We start from the raw sequence: 18,327 nt of genomic DNA, 5'->3' as shown, positions 1-18,327 counted from the left end.
TTTTCAGGACAGAAAACAGCCGTGACCGGGTCAATCGGCCGCCAGGACCTCTGAGCGACGGGGCAACCAATCGCCCCGAGGCAGCAGAGCGAAGTGGTCGGGCGGGAGTGTAAGGCTTGACCGTGGCCTGGAGATAGGAAGGAGCTGTTCCTTTCACTGCCCTGTAGGCTAGCACCAGAGTCTTAAACTGGATGCGAGCTCTTACAGGTAGCCAGTGTAGTGAAATCAAATTGAGATATTTTTTTCTTCTATCCTCAGGATGTTTGGGAGTAGAACTGGGCAGACAAAATAGCGATGTAACTAGGTCTATGACACTCATAAATATTGCAGTACACTTTCGGGCCTTGGCTACCTAATCTTTTGTCTAAGATTTTTTTTAAATGACTGAGGTTTTGCCACTGTGTGTGTCAGTCAGGAGTGAGGGGTAGAAAATGAGGTTAAATAGAGCTTTGGATTGAAATTTAAATATTCATGAATCAAATTTAAATAGGCTACAAAATAGACAGCTACCCAGATTTGTAGGTAGGCTGCTCAGCAAGAGTATTTTGATAATTCTTTATAGGGGTCCCTAAGTATTGAATCCTGAGCTATTTTGGTGGTAGCAGCAAATGTGCAGTGCCAGTCAAAACTGATAGGAAAGCATGTGAGTTTAGAACCCAAACACCTTGCCAAGAAGAAGTTCAGCTAAATAGGCTTTTGCTCTTTGATAGTCTTGCATATATTCAAACACTTTAATTGAGCTTCTACAGCAATACAATATTAGTAGTTCTAACATGTTGCTTTTTTTCAATATGAATACCCCTATCTGCTTCATGGATGCTGTTATGAAGCTAATTCCTCTCCAGACCCAAAAGACAATTTTACCTTTACGATCAATAAAGCATTGCCTAAAGTATTGCACATTTTACCCCCAAATAGCTCAGGTGCACATCAATGTGTCATTTGGTTTCTTCTCTATTGCATGTCCTTATAACTCCATCTGCTCCACTGGGATTTCATTTGGACTGTGATTCTGTTTCATGTTTTACTTTTTGACTCACCAGCTTCAAAAGTGTATCACAAGATAAAAGTGGAAAAGGTGCCTCAGCAGGACTTTTCAGCCGAAATAGACCTCTCCAGTAAACTTACTGTGAAGTTTGCTGTAGACAATGTAAAGTTAGCCTTCAATATTTATGAAAGATTCAAAAGTTATTTGAAATTCCACATTTAATGAGTTTTACCTTTAAACAAAAGTGTGCAGATTGTTGGTTTGTGAGGAGGTGTTGGTGTGTTTATTTGTGCTTAAAAACATGACCGTCATGAAACAGTCAGAATGTTTTATTCTTCTGATTCACTGCTTTGTTCTCACTAAAAATTAATTCCAGATTAAAATGACTTGGTTCCACTGAATAGTAAATCACACTTTAAAAGCTGCATATGTTTTGCAAAGTAACCTGTCTCTATAGCTGTCAGAAGTGATGTAGTCAAGTTAAAATGTAAGATATTTCTTCCTGAAATGTAGTGATGTAGAAGGACAAAGTATCTAAAAAATGTAAATACTCAAGTCAAGTACAATTACTTCAAATCTATGCTTGAAAAAAAACAGTCAATAATAGCAGAAAATAAAACCTTTCATGATAGTTTATTTTCTCATGAAAGGATCAACTCCTTTGAACAACATTACCTCTGGCCTCGAAGCTCAGCATAAGCTCAACTGAAGCAAACTGGACTGACCCCAACAGCAGCAATGAAGCAAAGGGTGACTTAAGGTCACTAAATTAGTATGTGCCAGATGAAAATGGTAATTTACCATGATATTCCTCTAAAATGTTTGGTCATCCACAAGCATTCCCTGCCCTATTTGTCATGAAAGCTCAGAGCACACTCGGTTGAGTCACATGAGTTGAAACTAACAACTAGCCTAAAAGAAATGGAATTAAACATAGCCCGATGTCCCTCTGATATACTGCATGGTATAATATTCTGGACCTAACTTGACTTTAGGTCAAATTTAAAGCTTCATGCGAACATGCAACAGTGTAAAAAAGGAATAACACATGAATAAAAACAAAGACTAAAACAAGATTTATTCAACTAATAATTAATTAGGTTTTAAAGAAATTGTTAGATATTTTTGGAAATACACTTATTTGCTTTCTTGCCGGGAGTCAGATGAAGAGATTGATACCACTCTCATGTCTGCATGCTAAAGCAGCAGCTAGGAGACGGTATATTATGCCGAAAAAACCCATAAAAAAGTCATAATATAGTATGTTGAAAAAAGTCATAGTATAGTACAGGGGTATTCAATTAACATTCCAAAAGGTCCAGATTGAGAAAATCTACTCGGGCAAAGGTCCGGAACATTACAATAATATCTAACTTGCACTATTTAGTGCAATATATATATCATCAATTATATTTTAACAATTATTATTCTCAGTTTTCAAATTTAAGTGGATGGATTATAAATAATACATGGAAATACATGTTCTTCTCATTTCAAGTATAATAAGGGCTGGATTAAAGAATAACTGACATAACAGAAAGCTTTTGAAAAGTGTGCATCTTAATAGCAGACCATCTCAAGGTTTCATTCAGAGAGAACCAGGACATTCTGATGTTGAATTTCAAAATTAAAGCCCTTCAAAATCGCATGCATGAGCTAACTTCAAATCACATTCATGAGACAATTTGTCTAATTTCATATGGGATTTTAGAGGAAATGATGCATAATTACAAAATCATTTCACCTCAGGTTGATAGCAGACCATCTCAAGGTGTCACTCAGAGAGAACCAGGACATTATGATGTAGCGTTTAAAAATGAAAGCTCTTCAAAATCGCATGCATGAGCTAACTTCAAATCACATTCATGAGACAATTTGTCTAATTTCAGATTCGATTTTAGAGGAAATGGTGCATAGTTACAAAATAATTTCACCTCAGGTTAAAATGAAGTAATTCATTTTAGAAAAATGTATTTCACTGAATTGCCATGCAGCTTTAAATTCAGTTTATTCAGGTGTGAAGTGATGTCAATCAAAAAAGCCACGATATTATATTTTTCTCATCTTCTAACAAGAGAAATGTGTGAGCATGGACTTTATCTGTGGTTATTAAACCACTTGTTTCAGCTGTATTATCTCTGTTAACATCATTGTTGGTCAGTGACTTCATGTGTTAGGATTCTGATCATATTGGGCTCTTAGGTTTGTTTTCTGTGTCTTCATTTCAGATGTGAGTTGGTACGTTTGCTCAAAAGAGTTGTTCTGTGTCTCGTAGTAACGCTTCACATTACCGCCTTTAATAATCGTCACGGTCTCTGAACATAGGAGACATACTGGTTTTAAACTGTCCGTGGGAAGAATTAACCTATGAAAGAGTCTGTTGATTATTGTTTAAAGACTCTGGTCTCTCTGACCACGTTTCTCTCTTTGGAGAACGTCATGTGAAATAACTTCTCTGACTCACGTAATAATACTCCTCGTTCTCATTCCTCGTCTCCCCGTGTGTTTAAACTTGTCAGAATACCCATATTTGATTGGCTGAGCTGCATCACGTGATGTGACTTACGCCGCTGAATAAGTGCCGTAAAGGCTGGAAAAGCTGCGCCGGTTAAAATAAAAGCGCTCCGTCAAAATGTAATAATTCTCAATTATCTATCGGTTTTAGGTCCTGGGTCCGGATACTACGGCGTCTGGGTCCGAATCCGGACTGCGGTCCGCCTATTAGTGACCCCTGGTATAATATGTCAAATTGTTATTAAAAAACCGTGGTATATGTCGAAAAAAAACATGAAGAAATTTATAGCATAGTATGTCAAAAAAAGTCATAAAAAAGCCACAGTTGAGTATGTCCAAATTTATTGAAAAATCAAAGTATATGTTGAAAACAATCATGAAAAAATGTATAGTAATGTATGTAAAAAAAAAATCATACTGTTTCTAAAAAAGTCACAAAAAAGTCTTAGTTTATTAGTTGAAAAAAGTCATAGTATAATATGAAATCAAATAGTCTTAAATAAATCCTAGTATAGTATGTCATGAAAATAGATTTAAAAAAATCACGCATAAAAAAATCACCAATAAAAAGGTTTCTAGTATAGTCTTTTAAAAAAAGTCATGTCATAAAACATTTCATGAAAAAGGTCACAGTATCGTATGGCATCAAAAATGTCATACTAAAGTCATAGTATTTCCTCAAAAACATCACTAAAAAGTCCTAGAATAGTATTTTCAAAAAAGTTCTACTATAGTATGTTGAAAAAAGTCATTAAGTCATAATATATATAGTTTGTAATGTCAAGGGGTCAGAAATGCAACTTGAAATTAATGATATTGTTACTCACCATCTGTTGGATGTGTCAACAGGCAAATGTTTGCCACTTCGACAACTTAATATGTTCATTATATATCAATGTTGTGTTTACATCTTGTTCTGCTGTCCTCAAGGAGCAAAGCTAAATAAATACTGCCATAAGTTGTTCATGTATTCATGTGAGTGATTCTGTCTGTGTTGGGCTTGAGATGACTTTGCAAATTGTCTCAAAATTCTCTCCCTGACTTCCATTCAACTCGTGCTGGGATAAGCTCCAACCCCCTGTGATGCTAAATAGCAGAAAAAGCAGGTAAACAAAATTATTGAAGCAAACTAGAATTGCATCTGTTATATCTTCGGCTTTCACTGTTTCTCTATTTACCTTCAAATTTCAAAACATGGATTTTCCACCAAATACTGTATTCAATAAGCCAGTCGACAAACACAGAGGGCAAGTTCAAAGCAGTTTTAATCGCATCAAAAGTTTCCATACAGTCATTTACAAGTCTAAGTATTTCCATTGTTAAATTGCCATTCTCATTCTTATCTTCTCCATGCAGTGTTATCATGAACTAAACTGCAAACACAGACCATGAACACAAAGCCTATTTTCTTCCTGACAAGACCATACAAATTTGAAATCCGTGGTTAATTACATGTTAACAGAACAAGCAGAATCCATTTTTACAAACCGTAAGGACCTTTTTTGTTACATAACTTGCTAAAAAGTTTCTCACTTTATTGAGTGCCAATCATCTCAGGATATCTCAACATAAAACAGACATTAACATCTTCAAGGCAAATACTTTTCACTGTAGAGAAGCATGAATCTCGCCTCCAATCTCTGGTCCTGCTGTCTGGTCCCGATCATCCAGGGTGGATCTCAACACAAAGGCTTGCCATGCCTCATGTTATTGGCACAGGTTCGGCCCAGGTTGGCCCCCTCCAGGAGTAAGTCGGAGAATCGGTCTAGGCCGAGGCAGGTGGTGAGGGGGCTGACGAGGCCGTAGAGACCCCCTAAGGTGATGCTGAGAGGCCAGCTTATGCAGATCAAAACCACAAGCCAGATGATGCCCCAGAAACATGACCCGCAACTGGCCATCCTTGTCTAGGAAAAAGAGAGAAAGATGAGAGTGGCTAATCAAAGTGGACATCAGCAAGCTTTGCAAAGCCAAATGCATACAACTAGAACTGATAATTGGAATTTGGGTGGAGGCCTGGCAGAAGTGCACTTTAGGATAGTAACTGAAAGTGTGTCAGTCACTACAATAGCAGCAGAGTGTGTTCCTCTTTGTGTTCGTTATGCCTCTTTAGCAATGATAGGAGATTATCAGATTGAAACGTGCCCTGTTGATGATCTGGATGTATTTGTCAGGATTAGGCAGTGGCCATGATAAGCTGGCAAACACAAGCAATAACCAACAGGCCTGTCTGCCTGGTGAGGTCAATGGGCCGCCCACTTACAGGGTGTTGAAGACCGACGCTGGCACATTAGTCACCCACTAATAGCAGATCAGCGGAGATCATGCATAACTTTGGTAATGAGCATTACTTTATCTGTCAACGCTGCTAACGAACAGTGGCCTGGAAGATGATGTGTGGCTATTTTGAGCTATAAAAATGCCTGTTGTATTATCCATGATGAAAAAATGCTAATTGGAATGCTGTGTAATGTGTGAACCCTGCATACCTGATAATGTATGTGCATATATAATATTTAGTAGTAAAAGTCTCCATTTTACTTTTACTACAGCCTACTACAATTTCAGTGAAATTTAATTTTAACCAAGAAAATGCAATATTAAGCGAGAGATTTTTTTTGTTGTTCTAAAACCCAACAGAATAATCTGCCCTGAGGCCCAGCCTTGAAATTGAGATTGTAGAACTGATGGTTTCATGAGTGTGAAAGCATTGTGTGCTGTCAGGCTGATTCCCTAAACCTGTTTTAGCTTTAAGACACAATGGCCAGATGCTTCCCCCCTCCAGGCACTGTCTTGACGATGTAATGTGTAATTTACTGTTATGACAAGTAGGGTTGGGCAATGACACACGGTGGATCCCGTGCTTTTGGGAAACGAGAAGAAAAAACCCCACACAGCAACTAAATTATTTAAAAGGCAGAGTAATATTGCACGAGGACAATTGGACTCAAAACCACAAATAAAACACTTCTGCTATCTCTGCTGCTCTTTCCTTAAATTCTTCCTCTTGCACCTTGTGTCTCTTGTTTTTGTACGTATACATAAGCCTCTTTAAATGACTAAATAATATGCTATAATACTATATATAAAAATTACAAGACAACAATAACATACCATCTGAACTCATGACCAAATCATGAACACTTACAGTTTACAGCATGCTGTTAGTCTCTGTGACACATCAGCCCATAGCAAAGGTTAGAAGTGAGTGCATTGCCAAGTAGCTATTAACCTAATGAATACCTGTCGTGTGAGTACAAAAGACATGTTCACCTTCAGCAGAGAAAGATTCTGGAGGATGTGAGCTCCTGATCTCCTTTTTGCTTGCAGCTATTCCTTCTAGTCTCCCAGATCCTTCTCGAGACTTCCAGAGTTGTTGTGTGCGAGCAGTAGCCACTTCCCCCCAGTTAGCTCTACTTTACAATAAGGGACCACAGGCTACTAAATTCTCAAGAGACCAGCTAGGAGAAAACAAAGTTAGTGACTGAATGGCTTAGCAGAGGGAGGATATTACACAGTGCAGACACTCATGTGACTCAAGAAAAAGTATGCTTGCTGTCATGGGTTTGTAGAGAGCCAATTAGTGATACAGATGAAAGAACAACGTGTTGTGTTATGGCTGCATAAAAGTCGATTGTGGTAGTTTGGTCATTCAGTATAAATAAACGCTTCAGCATCATGTGATGTAAATTGGTCTTTGTCTTGTGGGCTTAATGCCAAAAACATCAGTAATTTGTACATGCAGACTCAGCCGACAGATAATCTTCCTTATCCAACCTCTCATTCTAATCCTTTCTTCAGCCGACAGAAGCATATCCCTGATACTCAAGAATACTCATGAGAACTTGGACCCGGAGTGTTCTGCTCTCAGGAGATACAATAAACGTAACATGGCTCCACACTTGACTGAATACAGAAAATATGTCTCTTCACATCTATCAACACATGATTCTCCATCAGGTCTTTACACTGGCCCAGGCTAGAGCAGCTGTGCAGCTGACCTGTTCTCTCAGCCTGCCTGAGGTATGATGTAACAACAACCAACCTTTGGTGCATGATAATGAATGAATTTCCAGTCTGTGTTTTCTGCTTCAGGGCTGTGGACTGTGTTAACCTCTTCATTTTAAGTGAATTTATGTTTAAAACTACAAAGACTTGGGGTTGGAACTTGGCTTTTGAACAGTTGCTTTAACGGCAACACAAATATTAAGCCTGAAATTGTTTTCTTAAATTTGGTCATCAAAACCTCAACACTGATATAGCTGAAGTTATTCTGTAGAGCTCTATGTTAGTACTCCACACAAAGTTAAGAATGACAAAGGATTCAAGGCGTGCTAGTTGAGTGACTGTATACATTCAGAGGGCAAGTTGAAATCCCCCAGCATGCACACTGGCCCTTGGGTGGAGTGACTGACCTACAAATGCAGCTTAGTCGCAGCTTGTGGAGCTGGTATAGGCTGAGCCAATCAGATTTGAGTTGTACTTAAAGCAGAGGGCAGCAGATGAATGGATGCAAGTATCATGACAGAGAGATTTTATCAAGGCTTAAACATGTTGACTATACACTGTATTTGTCTGTCAGAGTGTGCGTGTGAGAGTGATTAGAACCTCTTTAAGAGTAGTATAAGCTCTGGTGGGTGCACATATAGTGAAACATGTTACAGACAATAAAGGATTTGCATTATTTTTTATTAAAAAAGTTATGACAGTAACAAAATTTTATGTTTTACAAAAATGAATGAAACATTATCACCAAAATCTCCTTTCCGTAGAAAACAAATTCAGAATCATTGACTCCCCACTAATCTTTCCTTAAGGGACAGTCCACTTGGTTCCCTAAATAACTGAAGCCCTTAACTCTAGTCCCACATGTGGATGCTCTACTGCTTTTGCTCCTCTCCACTGTCCTCCCCGTCACTGTCGCTGTCTCTTCCGGGATGCTCTGGCATCTTAGCATGGCCCACTGTATCTTGCTTTTCTTCCTTCTCACTGGTGTCCTCCGCGTTTGGCTTTGAGTTTGACTCCCCGTCTGGGTTTTCCTGCTCCATGGAGGTTTCTTCCTGTGGTTCCCCAGAGCTAACAGGCTCTTTCTCGACCACAGCATCTGTCTCGGTTTGTTGTGGAGGCAGAGCCAGCTTCTGCTGTTGCTGCTACGAAGCCAAGGGAGAGGAAAACATACAAAATGTAGAGGAAGATTATTTCCACCTTGAGTTCATATAATCCTATTACTAAAATATCAAATGTACTTGCATTCTACTGGGAAATAGTCAATGTTGAGGGCAAAGTAGAATATCATCAAAGCAAAGTCTTTTTTTCCAAGGCTAGGATCAGACTGAAGGCAAATCCAATTTGGATCTCAAATCAGATCTTAAAGGCAGATGATCCACGCTGTTATTTGCAATTGATCAGATCAGATTTGCGTGTTGTGACATCACTAACCCCATCTACACGGGCCGCTGTGGTAACGATTTAGGCGTCAGTAACAATGAAGCTATGCTGGTGGCGCACAAGTAAGCATGCACCTTTGAAATGATCACACTTGACTTTGCAGTCAAGTTGCCGCGCAAAACAATAGTCTGGGGAAAAACACCAAAACAAATGTGTACCAACCTCCTCCGTTGCTGAATTTGTCTGGTGCAACGAAGGAGGTTGGTACACATTTATTTTGGTGTTTTTCCACGGACTATTGCTCTCATCTGTTGTCCTCCATAGCGCTCTGCTAGTCGCAGAATGGATTCTGCTTACTACTTCCACACTTTGAAATCCGATTTATGCCGCCAGAATGTCTAGACTGAGACGCATCGGTAGAAATTAGACTGGAATTGCATTTCAAACTACCTTCCAATGTGGATTGGATCCGATTTACAAAAAATATGTTTTGTTTTTTGCTGTCCAGACTTTCTTAGATCAGTCTGGAAGTGCCAAAAAATGGAATTGAGCTGGCAGTCGGAACACGTCCTAACTGTTTCTCTCACAGTCAAGTCATAATCCTCTTTATAAAATTGCACAAGAGACAATATGTGATGATGGATAACGTGTAAAATTCACCTTAGCTCCATTCATAATATGCTAGGCTTGTGGCCTGTTAATTCAGCTCTCTTACATCTGACCCATTTACTGTTCTGCATTAAAGATTAAAGATACGAAAAAAGTGACCAGGGAGAGACACTGACAGCTGTCAGCGGTGCTTAATGTCACATGACTTAAAGAAAGTTAAAGACAAATATTTGTTAGTATAATGTGTGTGTACACTTTAAATAGCAATATCAGCCTCTCTTCTATGATACACCTATGAGACAGCAGCAATACTGCACTGCTGGTTGTTGGAAATGTTGTTTGATGGCACTCTTCATTATTGCATTTATCAAAGGCGTTTACCTGTCTGTGCTTCTGGGAGGTCTGGATCATATGCATGTACATATTATACACCAGGTTGGTCATCTCTGGCATGTTCTTGATAATTTGGTCTGGCTGTCCAGAAGCATCTCTCTGTGAGAAGGAAACAAAAAAGATCAGTAAGAGAAAGAATATTTTGAATCCAGGCTATGATGTGAAAGGAATGGTAATGAAAACGTATATCTGTCTTGTTAGCAGGCTCCATGTTGGTAAACTATTTATCTGATGCAAATGTGCAAGGAAATTACAATCCATCTGCCTGTTATCTGCTTATTTAAAAAAAAAAAACTCTCACTTGGTGCTTCAAGCGATCGCTGCTCACGCACTATCAAAAAGAGTGGAGGATGCAGAGTTGTAATTTGACAATATTAGTATGCAGACAGAGTTTTACAGCCTAAACTGAGGAGTGAGGCGAGCAGAATATGCAATCTGCTGGGCTGTTGCCTCATGAACACAGGGTTGATGCTCCCAGTACTGTAAAACGTAACTGTGTTTTATTACTGTAAAACTATCAGTAAAAACATCAAGACACATGATTGAGTGTGATTAGACACTAAGTTTTACCGTCTGCCCAATCCATCCAACAGTGCTGTAAACATGTCTATATCTACATGGAGCATTTAACAGCAGTGTATCCTGTATCTTTATAACTGTATATTTATAATCAGCAACATTGAGTAGCCTGTTTTAGTTCTGGTCGTGTTGCCAGATCTGACTGTTAATCTGCATCTGCGTGTAAGCAGCAGGGGTTTACTGACTCCAGATAGACGGGCTAAGCAGGGGCCGCATGTGTGTGCCCAAAAGAACTGTCCCCCATGGGGATGAACACTCTAGAGTCAGAGAAAGTGTCAGAGGCTATGGGGTATTTTAGACACCCCTGTTGCCAGACACGCCAGTCAGCGAGACACAGTGACCAGAACAGCCGTCTCATGCGGGCCTGGCGGGATTTGGGAGAGTGGTTTTGCTTTCTGACCTCTGGGGGTTAATTATAGCCAGGCTGTGTTTCCCATGCTTGCACATGGCCCCTGCAGAATGCTGTTATCAGGCCGGGGCCAGTGGGTAAAGCAGCAGTAAGACTTGGGACCAATGAGGACCAAAGGGAAAGAAGATGCCATTCAGGGGGCCGTTGCAGCAATGATGTGGAAAGATCTTGGCGAGTACAACGGTTTGGTGAAAATGGACTGATGTGGACAAGTAAGCTCAGTTGTTATTGGCAAATATAGATCTTGAGCGAAGATAATTGAACATTAAGATATTGGTGTGTGCGTGCGTGTGCGTTGACGTACGGGCTGCTCCTGGCTGTAGTACTCGTGTGGCCGGATGTGCAGCTGCATGGGTCTGGCAGTGAGCTGGCTGAAGACAGGAGTCAGCTCAAAGCAGTTTTGGAACAACGACACCCGTCCAAAGACATACAGACCCAGTCTCGCTCTTGACATGGCTACCACCAGACGCCTCACATCCCTGTGGAGTGAAAAAACAAAGTTGAAAATTGGTGAGAAAAAAGAAATCGATGAGAGGGGCAAAAACTAAAACTGAAGTAAAGGGACCAAAATGGAAGAATCAAATAAAGACTGTAAAGGGAGGGGAAACGCAGGGCAGAGTAGGAGGAGAGAGGTCAAGTGAAGGAATAGGTGCAATAGGTGAGGGAAGACATAGAAGCTAAGGGGAAAATAAATTCACGAAAAGGCAAAAAGCAGAGATGAACAAGACACACAAAGAGAGGTAGGAGAGTATAAGAAAGGGCGGACAGGTTATTTGTTCTTGTCATCCAGTAGAATTAAGAGATCAGAGACAGGGGAGTCATTTCCCAGAGAATGCTTGACTTGCTCTAGTGGCAAAAGAGGTTGTTAACCTATCCTATTTTAGAAAATTACCACTGAATGCCTATGAGTTAAAGAACAAAAAACACGTCTAACACTGCATTTGACAGTCCAAGCTTGAAAAAAGTGTGCTCATAGTACGCATCTATTTAGTAATATTTAAGTTAGATGGTAGAAGAAAAATTCTAGGACAACTTCTAAAATCCACAAAAACGTACCATGTAAATTTTTTTATAAAAAGGCAGGGGATACCCTTCTAATTGTATGTATGAAATAAATCTGCGTAATGGTACTCTTCGTAACCGTTGTGTGTTTTAGGTGTTTGAATAGGAAACCTAATGGAGCTTAGCAAAATATGACCAGCTGGCCTATAAATATGAGACAAAAGCATACTGGTTTACTGAAATCTACAAAGCACGGGAGAAGGCAGAGCATATGAGGGGGAAGTGTTTCGCTTTTTCAAGCAGCTGTGGTGGTACTGAAAACAGTCTTTCGTTTGATGTACAAGAATTTGGCACGCACCCATGTTTGTATGCACGCATTTACAAACACACATAGACACATACGTTGAAATGTAGCCAAAAAATGTGGAATATGTCCACCTGAGCACTTCCTGAGATTAAGAGGATTAATTTTTACAATATGCATGATGAGAATATGTAGAAGGAAAAAAAAAAAGGCTTATGGAAACCATTCTGCAGGGTTTATGATTGAGTTAACGTATGCAGCCGGTAGGTTTATGTAACGTTTACTGCAAATTTCAAGCACGGTACAAAATGAAGCTTGAAAGCACAACATTTCCACAGAGACAAACTACCAACAACCTAAACACCAATGAGTAGAGAGCTCTAGAAGAGATGAGCCAATCATGAAGCATGATAGCCTGTGGACATGACACTACTGAGAAACGCCCACCTGTGCTGTGACATGGCAGGGCAAAGTGTACAAATACCATTTATGTGTGTATATGTGTGTGTAAATGTCAGAACAGGTCTAGATCTGTGCTTCCCTGTCAAAGAGTGTGCTCCTGCATGTGAGCGTGCCTGTGTGTGTTAGCAGGAGTGCTTCTCCCATCAAAGCATGGGTCAGCTTGTCATATGGTCAGCTGCGTCCCTTGTGGTCCTCACGCCAGCAGATTGCCATGAGGACAGATGCAGTAAGAGAGGAGAGTACAGAAGGACGATTGTAAGGTAGGACTCAGTTGTACACCACAGTGAGCCCAGTATGGGGAAAAACACATTGGATAGCACAATCATTTCCCATGAACCACTGCTCTTTCAACCACTCAGCTGTTATTAAAGGGGAGGTGTGCTGATCTTACTTATCAACGTTTTTCAGGTGACTACTACTACATATGTGTGAAAAAAAGTTGAATAAAACCTTTCGTGGCTCCAGAGCAGTGACTGATAAACTGCCTCAAATGACATCACTTGAGTCAACGACAATTGGGGCTGAAGACTGAGGTGTGGAGTTACAAAGCTGTGAGCTTACCAGACCTCTGTAGCCCGCTCCTCATCCCTGCTTGAGACTAGCAGCCCGCAGCTACTCGACACATACATTCTCATTCAAATCAACATAGCGGGACGGTCAGAGCGGCGGCCATTTTTACGTGTATACTGTTGCCATTGCAAGATATTTTGCGGTAACACCCAAATGAGCAGTGTTTTTTTTTTTACCCTAGTTAATTGACCACGGCAAACGGTTTGATGTCAATTCTACTCCTACTCATGGTATGAATAAAACTAGGTTTTCAGACCCTTGAGTTCAACGTCCTGGATACAAGTATATATCCAGGAGAATAGAGACTCTAGTATTATTGTATACCCTTTCACTGATAACTAGAGTTGTAGCACATTGTTAAAGGGACAACCTTTGACAACCTCCCCACTTTGTGTGGGCAGAGAATGTGTGTAAGGCACGGTGCAATATCCAGTGTAAGACAAGATCAAATGAATGATACCGAGAGGAGAGCGGGCGCTGCTGGCAGCAAGATAAACTACCACTCTCTGTGGCCCGCTGCACTTCTCATTCCCAGCTACATCAATTCATTGCTTTATCTGTGAGATGAGGAAAAAAACAAAATAGAGCTTGTAAGTGTTTGCTCTGCCGGGTAAAATGACCACGCTCAAGGGTGTGGTGTGTGCATGTATTTAGCTACAAAAGGAATGTCTTATTATTTGCACTGGGGTTCCAATTTACAGACTGTCCAATGAGTACAGCTGAGATAAAGCTGTGAGTGGTGCAATTCCAACAGCAGCTACTGTACATCACAGCCAGAGGCCAGCATGGCAAGCTGAAGTACTGTGGAAGAGTTCAGCTTCAATCGTCTGGTATTAAAACATGGAGCGTATTAGGTGTGAAGAACTCATCAGGATGTCATGACAGACGAGGCCTGAAAGGCCATTTCACTACAAATCAATTGAGTGAAATGAGGAGAAAGGAGGTGGGAGTGAAGAGAAGAGGGAGCACAGAGATAAGGAGACTGAGCTGAAGACTAAGAGAAGAGAAGCCCCACATGGGAGTATATTTGAGTGGATAGCAATTGGACATGGAACAAAAATACATAAAACCTACCACTGCAGTTTGGTGAACCATCATGCCTCTTAATTACCATTATATGGCATGTCTTTGATCAGCGCAATGCACTTTGTTTGATAGTCTCACCCCAATCATCAGAGCACAATGGCTTCTCTTAACCAGAACAAAAAGTACAGTCGGCTCCACAGACATGATCCTGTCCTGAAGCACACTTTATCCTCCCTGCCTCAAATTAAGCTCATACATACTTCAAGACAGTCTTTTTTTGTCCTTTAGCAAACATTGTTCAGTAGTTACACATCACAAAAGGAGAAAACCTCCTCAAAGTTGTGTTTCAAGACAGTTAAGTGCCTACATTTGTGCTGTGTTGTCCCTGGATGATGTTTATCTAAGGAGTAGATCCTATTAAACAGGTATGTATTTGTGGAATAGCAGCTTACGGTGTCTATTTTTGGTTAGGCAAGTTTCTCTGCTGGACATGTATTGTAAGTAATTACCTCAGGTGTCCCACGGCTTTAGTGCGGACCAGTGAGAGGATGATGTAGTCATTCTGCTGACCCTGGAACCTATCCACTGTTGTCACCTGCAAAGACACAAACATATTCATGATTGATTATGCCACCAGTCCCTTACCTGGGCCCCTGAGACTCAGGGCCCAGGTAAGGGGGGCCACGCTGCTTGACTGGATCAGAGATTATTTCAGGGAGACAGAATGGAGAAGTGGCTCTCTGTGAGTTTCTCCTCGCCCCCCCCCAAAGCAAAAGGAAGGTTGTGTCAGCCAATTTGCTTTTATACCCCGGTAATTCTGTCATGCTTAGAAGCATATTCATTCCCTTACATGTAGAACGGAGCTGTGCTTTGTCAGTGTTGTTACACCTATCATAATAAAGAAAACCGCACTTGCAACTTGATACAAAGCAAACCCTGTAAAACTGAACCCATTACACATACAGCATAGCATACTAGCTGTATTGTACATATAACTGCTCCTAAAGCCTACATGTCACGAACTAGAGGTCGACCGATAGTTGATTTTAATACGCCGATATAATAGCGATAGTTTGGATAGGGAAAATGCCGATAGACAATGAATTAGCCCTTAACCTCTAAATAAATCTGGAACACAGACATCAAACTCAAAGTAATAAATAGGCCTACCTAAATAAATAGCCTATATAAATCTTGAACTGACCATCCACCTCAAGTTCTTATTTTGAAGAGGAGACACCAAATTGGGAAGTGAGTTAAAGTAACAGCTGAATGATTTTTCTTCCTACTTGTCTGCCTGTCTTGTATTGTGGATAAAGAGCTGATGGTGTTGCATTATGTATTCGAGAGATAGCTTTTGTGGGTTTAAATAAACTGAAAACGGGTCAAAAATGAAATAATACCATTTGACTGCTTGCCGCAAAATAAGCTGTTCAAAAGGTTTAGCTCACGTTTTCTAACCTTATTGCCAGAGAGAACCCTGTGCTGAAGGTTTTTGGGAGTTTTTATTAAGTAGAGAAAAAAATTATCTCAGTATAAATTGAAAAAGGTAAATAAAAGTTTGTTGCGCATTAATGACTGGAGCGCACTGAGTGCCAGCGCGCCCGATACCCATTGGATCTTATCTTCAGGGAGGGATGCATTTGTATGTTGTAAGTAAGAAGCAATAATGTTAGCCTCAACCTACTACTGTGTGTAAATAATGGTAATATAAACAAAACAGGTCATAAGTCCTGCTTAAGAAAACACTACTATGCAATTATATAGGCCACATGCTGCAAAATTCAAAGCCCAGCAAAAAGAGATTGGCCTTTCCTCTATAGATACATCCAGTAGAGTGGATCAATAGGACATCGCCTACCATCGAGAGGCCACATAGGTCCAGGACTACAGCAACCGACCAATAAACCAGACAATCTAAATAAATAATCCTGTGATCGCGGTTACCTCCTATTAGCCAATGCAACTTTAAATGATCCTGAAACTCCCTTTACCCTTCCAAACCCCCTTTTAAGTAACAGGAAGGGAGAGTGGGGACAGTGTGTGTGTGAACATGTAAAAGAGGGAGAGACGGGGCTAACAATGTAGTAGACCAATATTTATTTACGTCTTCCTGTCGCCATGTAGAACAGGTGCAGCACCAGAGGCAACAGTGTGTCGGTTTTACAATAGTGTGAGGCATCGTGGGCTGTATGTTCAAGTCAAACAGCTGCTTTAAGACTGCATGCACATGTTCACGCAAATGTGGCATACACAGAGACACTCCAGCACACCCTTTGTAGGAGTAGACTATAACTGCAGACTTATAAAGGGCAATAACTGCATGGTTTCAACCAAAACAGTGCAACTTGTTTAGCAGAGAAAGGGCATTTGAGAGGGAGTTATTCTTAGCACACAGACAGTGACAACGAAGCCCAGATAGAAAATCTCCCTACGGCGTAGCATTTTGCATGGTGTTTAGTTATTTATGAGAAATCTTCCAGGGAGTGAATTACAGAGGTCATGTCATTGTGGCACATGCATGTCTGTGCATAAAAGGAAGCACAAAAACACACAGAATATGCAGTGAGACACACAGACGCACTTTGTCGCAACTAGAAACTATTTGACTGAGAGTCGTTTTCTTTCATCTTGGCCTCCTTCTCCTCATTGTCATGAAGATAATGACATACCGTCTCTAAGCTAATGGTCAAGCTACTCTCTACTCTCCCAACTCTATCATTCCTGGTATGTCTTATTCATGGCAATTACAGCCTGGAATGTGCAGACGTCAGACTGCCGGATTATTGAATTTTTCACAAAAGACTCTCAGGGATGACAGAGTTAACAAGGTTATGTCTCATTGCTTGTGCCTTCATAGCCATGTGTGTCTAAGGATTTGATGCCTTGAAAAAGGCATGCTGGGAGACGTTAGGAAGATGTTTCCCTATCTACAAGTCAACATATCTGGTTATAATCTGGTTCCAGTCACACAGCAAGATTTACTTTCCTGTTCTTATGAAGGAATCTCACAGGAGGGATGGAAAAGTGTGTGCGTTTGCAGCCACATATATCAACGGCGGGAGGGATGCAGAAGGTGAACTTCGAAGATTAAATATGCACACTCGTTACTTCCAATTTCCACTCTGTTGATGTGCTTAACTAACTAAACACAGATTAACTTAATCACAATTGCTTAAAACTTCAACATTGTTTTGTTTGATTGTTTGGCCGCCTGTAAGGACTGGGTTGAGATTTGGGTGGCAAGAACAGATCCAATGACTTTGAATGTAGTTTGCATTTATGTAATAAAGTTTAATACACAAACTGCATAAATAAACACTGGTGTTTAAAATATACAGCACAAACAGAAAGCGAACTCAAATGGACCTTGTCTGTAAAATTCATAGAGTAAACTAAAAAAAACCATTAAAGATGCATAATGCATACAAATGAATGCCAACTGTTGTTTTTGAGATTCACTAGACAGCTTAGGCTAGTATGTTTATTTGATTTTGGGACTGTGGCTGGTGCTAACTGTCCCTCCTCTGCTTATCTTACTAATGCAAGTCATTGCTATAAAGAAGGATGGCTGTTGACATTTGCTTAGTTTTAGATATTGTGACATATCCTCAGACACACTGTGGACCCGATGCTCTGCGCCATGACCTTTCAGCAGCTCAGCATTTTCCCATAAGAGCCCCTCTTTCATCTCCCTCCCTTCTCCTCTCAGCAAATCTAACAGCCTGTCACCACTGTCACTTTATTACTAGGCATGCATACTGACTTAGGCCATGAGCACAATGAATGACACTTTAGGTCTTAACATTGCAGGACATTTAACATGACCAAGCACAATTTCTTTCAAGCTGTCAGAACAGGGGATATGACAGAGCAACGCGGTAGTGTGACACGGTGCAAAATACAAAACAACAACAACAGGAGAATAAAGACTCGAACCCTGCAGGTGGTAGAATGCAGCATTCACACACGGCCATAAGAGAGATTCACTTCCTGCCTGCTTGTTGGACAATTAATATACTGTATGTGTTTGTACTTTTATGCGTTAAAAGATAAGGCTGATATTCTGTATGTAATTGTGTCACC

At 40.4% G+C, this 18,327-nt stretch overlaps 1 protein-coding gene and 1 long non-coding RNA gene across 2 annotated transcripts in view; both read right to left on the bottom strand.

The window, feature by feature from the left end:
- Window positions 1-4,750: 4,750 nt before the first annotated feature.
- LOC137877841 (uncharacterized) lies at window positions 4,751-6,958 on the bottom strand. Its single transcript, XR_011103576.1, has 2 exons — window positions 6,773-6,958; window positions 4,751-5,406 (listed from the first exon to the last, which is right to left on the bottom strand). It is a non-coding gene; the product is annotated as an uncharacterized lncRNA (long non-coding RNA).
- Window positions 6,959-8,169: 1,211 nt separating this feature from the next.
- The window catches only part of aqr (aquarius intron-binding spliceosomal factor), a 45,760-nt gene continuing 35,602 nt past the window's right edge, over window positions 8,170-18,327 (bottom strand). Inside the window, exons 33-36 of the mRNA XM_068717874.1 lie at window positions 14,751-14,836; window positions 11,182-11,356; window positions 9,878-9,988; window positions 8,170-8,649 (exon numbers count right to left, since the gene is read on the bottom strand). Coding sequence (XP_068573975.1) covers window positions 8,380-8,649; window positions 9,878-9,988; window positions 11,182-11,356; window positions 14,751-14,836 — 642 coding nt within the window. The 3' untranslated portion in view covers window positions 8,170-8,379. The remainder of the gene's footprint in view (window positions 8,650-9,877; window positions 9,989-11,181; window positions 11,357-14,750; window positions 14,837-18,327) is intronic.

Source organism: Cebidichthys violaceus, unplaced genomic scaffold (assembly GCF_023349555.1).
Source record: "Cebidichthys violaceus isolate CVI_PGR_0920_01 unplaced genomic scaffold, fCebVio1.0.p SCAF_22, whole genome shotgun sequence".
In the NCBI taxonomy this organism is placed as follows: domain Eukaryota; kingdom Metazoa; phylum Chordata; class Actinopteri; order Perciformes; family Stichaeidae; genus Cebidichthys; species Cebidichthys violaceus.
This window is presented reverse-complemented; position numbering and strand designations above follow the sequence as displayed.